The 4,580-nt window shown below is 35.0% G+C and overlaps 1 protein-coding gene across 1 annotated transcript in view; it reads right to left on the bottom strand.

Moving 5' to 3' along the window:
- HMCN1 (hemicentin 1) overlaps positions 1-4,580 on the bottom strand; it is a 442,964-nt gene that overhangs the window by 135,017 nt on the left and 303,367 nt on the right. Inside the window, exon 43 of the mRNA XM_004688154.2 lies at positions 3,656-3,937. Coding sequence (XP_004688211.1) covers positions 3,656-3,937 — 282 coding nt within the window. The remainder of the gene's footprint in view (positions 1-3,655; positions 3,938-4,580) is intronic.

Genomic DNA, 4,580 nt, shown 5'->3' with positions numbered 1-4,580 from the left:
GTGGACTTGGTACCATAGCGGCAGTCACCACCACCTTGAATGTAGGAAGGAAAGCTCAGGAGACTCCTAAACCAAAAAGTCCTACTGACGAATTCCATTGATTGCCAACCCTTGTTTCCCACTGTGTGAGAAAATACACATCTATTTGTTTAAGTCACTGTTTACCACTTATTCTGTTGATTCATCTAATCAACACTGAATTCAAGAAAGAAAATTAGAAGAAATTGAATACATAGGTGTGGGGGAAGAAAAATGGATCAGTGTCAGCCATTCTTGGCTCTAGAACCAGGCCCTACCACACAGAATTCCTATGACCTCAGGAAGCTATGGGTACCTCTCTTGATTTTATGCTTTGTCTGATATCACAGCTCAATAAAGAGTGAGATCATGTAAACAGCTAAAAAATTAAAGTCTTATACAAATAAAATATGTTTTAAAGTGAGGTATTTTTGTATTTTGGAATTATACCCTAGGATATAGTGCCTCCTTTTCCCATTTCATGCAACCTGTATCCTGCCTCCCACAAATTACAACTACATTGATAAGTGAATGAGGAGTGGAGAGCTATATTGCTAACTAAGCAAAAGACAGAAAACACTTGCTCTTTGGTTATGTCAGCACAATTTAAATTTGCAGGTATGAAAGACAGAATATAATTACATCACTTTGCATCTTGAAAATATGAAGTCAAAGGGAAAGATGGAAAGATTTAAAAGAAAACTGGGTCAAAGCAGGGCTAAGTAATGACTTACTATAAACCTGCAGACTGTAATCTTTCTTTGCAGTTCCAGCAACATTTGATGCCACACATGTATAAAGTCCTGAATCAGACTTTTCAGCAATTGAAATCTGTAACTGTCTGCCTCCAGATAAAATTCGGATTCTCCCTGCAGAATCAGTCAACACAGGAGAGCCTGCAAAAACAAAAATAAAGCTAAACCAAGCAAAACAAATAGTGAACTGTAAGGCAAACATATGAAACATTTTGTGTGGCTATTCTGATAAATATACATACTTGCTAATTTACATCCGAGTTTAATTATCTGAGTCCTATACAAAAAGATGGAAAGAGGAAGTGGAGTAGGAAAATAAGGAAGGGATAAAGATTACCAAGATTAACTTCTGCAAATTTTTCTTTCAGTTAATGCTACATTTAAAGAAAACTTATTTAGAAAAAGAAAAAAAATCTTAAAGCACTAAAAGTTTTAAGTTCAAAAAGTTGATTTTAAAAATCAACTACAAAGTTAGATGGTCTGTCTGACACTTGATAGACACAAGCATCTGTTGATCAATAGACTGAAAGTTTTTTCAATTGCTGAATTTAATCTTAACATGCACTGGAATACTGTTACATAATCAGCAAAATGTGTGCTATAGAAAAGCATTCTTTTGAATGATGGATTCTTGATCATTATAGTTATCCTATGACACATTTGACTAAATGTCTATAAGCTGATGCAGAAAATTATGTAGAAGTAAATGTTGCATATTTACTATAAGACAATTACGCTGTCCATTATTTTAGTATCTAAACCCCAGGAAAGCATGATAATAAATTAACATATGCAAAACAAAAAAGTGTTTAATTTTATAATTGATTTTATAAATGATCAAGAAGTAAACTCACCTTTCTTCTTCCATATGAGATTTGGGGGTGGAATACCACTTGATTCACAAAATAGACTAATGAGATTCCCTTCAATAACTGTATGATGAGCAAGTTCATCAGAACCATAAATATTTGGTGGTACTGAAACAAAACAATGCAATTTTATGATTATTACTTAATATATTATTTAATATAAAATATACCCAAACATCTTGCACATTAAATAATTCCCAATCACATTATATAAGGAAGTAATTACATTAACAGTACAACCACATTAACTGTCAATTGTATTAGATAGAAAAAAATACATTCCCCATTTTTTTTTTAAGATTTATTTATTTATTCATACAGAACTGGGGTACAGGCCAGAGATGCGGAGGGTCAGAGGATTCACCAGGGACAGAATGGGGAGCAGAACAGGCAGATCGACAAAGTATACTGCTGAGGGGAGCAGCGGGCAGGTCAGGAGAGGTCTGCTGCACCATGTGGTCACCTCCGGGGCAGGAGGGGATCAAACTCATTCGGAAGTGGCTTAAGATTCTTAGTGCAGTGCTTTAACCCGCTGCACCACCAGGGAGGGCCACAACAGTGAATTTTTTAAATAGTACTTTTAGTGTGACATTCCCACAAGTAAAATGTCACTTCTTTCTACTAATAGCAGTAAATGACTTTCACACTGCTATTCTAATAATGGCAAATGATTTTCAAAGTGTGATAAATCCTTTCTGGTATATTTCTAATATAGATTCATGACTTTCTTAAATCCTAAAATTAAAAAATTGTATGGATTTTCCTAAAGAAATTAAAAGTTGAAAAGTAGAACTAACAAGTGATCCAGTATTCCACTTGTAGGTACCTACCTGGAGAATACATAAAGAACAACCACATGGTCATTGCAGCACCATTTGAAATAACTTAATAAACAACTTAAATGCCCCTTGACAAATGCCTAGATGAAGAAGATATGGTATACTCAACAAAACTACTCAGTAATAACAAAGAATATGAAATCTTGCCTTTTTGTGACAATCTAGATGGAACTTGTGATGACTAGACCAAGCAATATAAATCAGAAAAAGAGAAATGCATGTGGTTTCACTCATATTTGGAATACATAAAGCAAAGGAATGAACAAAACACAACAAAAACAACCCTTAGATTCTGAGAACTAAATGATGGTTACCAAAGGGGAAGCATAGGAGAATGGGAGGAATGAGCAGAGAGGATCAATTTTATGGTGGCAAATGGCACAAGACCACTGGTGGTTGGGGTGGTGTGGTTCATACATTTATCAGGGTGTGATGCTATATCTTGAAACGTATATAGCATTGCAAACCAATAGCCAATAAATTAAAAAAGTAATCTAACAGAAAGAAGCTTGAGATATATTATTTTTTCCTTTACATTGATTCCTTTAGTTTTTGCTCACACATTGGCTGATGTTATGGAACATTAATACTGAACTTTGTGTAGTACTAGCTTCATTCACAATATAACGCTGTGTCTATTAAATTTAACATAGTTTCTAAAATAACTCAAACTCATAGTTTCTAAAATAACTCATGTAAATAGGTGCTTCCTAAGTACATATATGTTAGGTCAAATGAGGTAATGTAAATTTTGATATTTATGGCTCATTTATTAGAATATTAAAGGTGACATGAATACAGCTTATTCTAAACATGCTGAGCCATTCAAGCTTTAAAACTAGATTTATATTAGCCAAGGAAACTAATGTAGACAACACAGAGTCAAAAATTTTACTTGGGGACTGCATTGGAGCAAGAGTACTGAACAAAACAATGATCTATGGTATCATAAGCTTCCCCCAAAGACTTATCTAAAATATTCTTAAATCAGCAAGGTAAGAAATGGGAAATCAAGTAAAGAAGGATAAATAATGAGACTGATAGAGAAGAGGAAGGTATGTGGAAAATAATCAACAATAAATAAAAGACTCAACACTAAGGCCTGTATCTCCTGCTCAGGATGTAACAGACTATATCAGCAGTAAACAGACTCATTGAGCCCCATTATACTTACTATGTACACTTAAGTCATATTTTCTGTCCGTCATCCCTGCCACATTAGCAGCTACACACACGTAACGACCTGTGTCAGATACATGAACGTTCTTCAGCTGAAGGATACGGCCTTCATCAAGTATTTCCATCCCTCTTCCCTTGGTCAAAGGACGGCCATCTTTCATCCAAGTCACTGTCGGCTGAGGAATACCCTGCACCTCACATTCTAAGGAAACACTCTTCCCTCGAGTCACAATAATTTCAGTAGGGTGGTTGCCACTATTAGATATAGTGGGTCGAACTGGAAAATAAAAAGAGAAAAAAATATGAACAAAATATGAAATATTTGCTGTCTCACATGGGAATTTTCACCAGCTAATTTTAATTTTGCTTTTAGCTTTGAAATATTGGTTGCCAAAGAAAAGATGGAGGACTAACTGGAGTGGCATTGATAATATGTGAAGGAAAAGTCCTTCCCTAATGTTTCCAAATGGGCTCAAACTGAAAATAAAGCAGCCAAGACAGTGGGGAAAGAATTATGTGTTTGCTAATTCCCTGATTTTGAGGAGTTAAATAAAGATCTCAATCTATCACTTGTAACTGATTTATAGCAGTCTCTCTATATTAAAATAGATACAGTAGCCTAGTTCATGCTACAATGTTTGGTACTAATTTCTATCTTCTACCTTCCAGTTTAGGAACTAGAAAAGCTAAAACTTTCTCAGTGTTCTCTGAAAATTTATGTGGTCATATGAATCAGCTCAGGCCCACAAAATCCAAACAGAAGTTAACTGGGATTGAAGGTGTATTGGGGGAACATTTTGGTCTCCCGTTAAAAGGGAAAGTATCTTTTTTTTTTTTTTTTTCTTTCAGTGTGGACTTGGTACCATAGCGGCAGTCACCACCACCTTGAATGTAGGAAGGAAAGCTCAGGAGACTCCTAA

This window comes from Condylura cristata, unplaced genomic scaffold, assembly GCF_000260355.1.
Source record: "Condylura cristata isolate star-nosed mole 26May11 unplaced genomic scaffold, ConCri1.0 scaffold00024, whole genome shotgun sequence".
NCBI lineage: Eukaryota > Metazoa > Chordata > Mammalia > Eulipotyphla > Talpidae > Condylura > Condylura cristata.
Note: the sequence above shows the minus strand (reverse complement) of the source record. Positions and strands in the feature narration are given on the sequence as shown.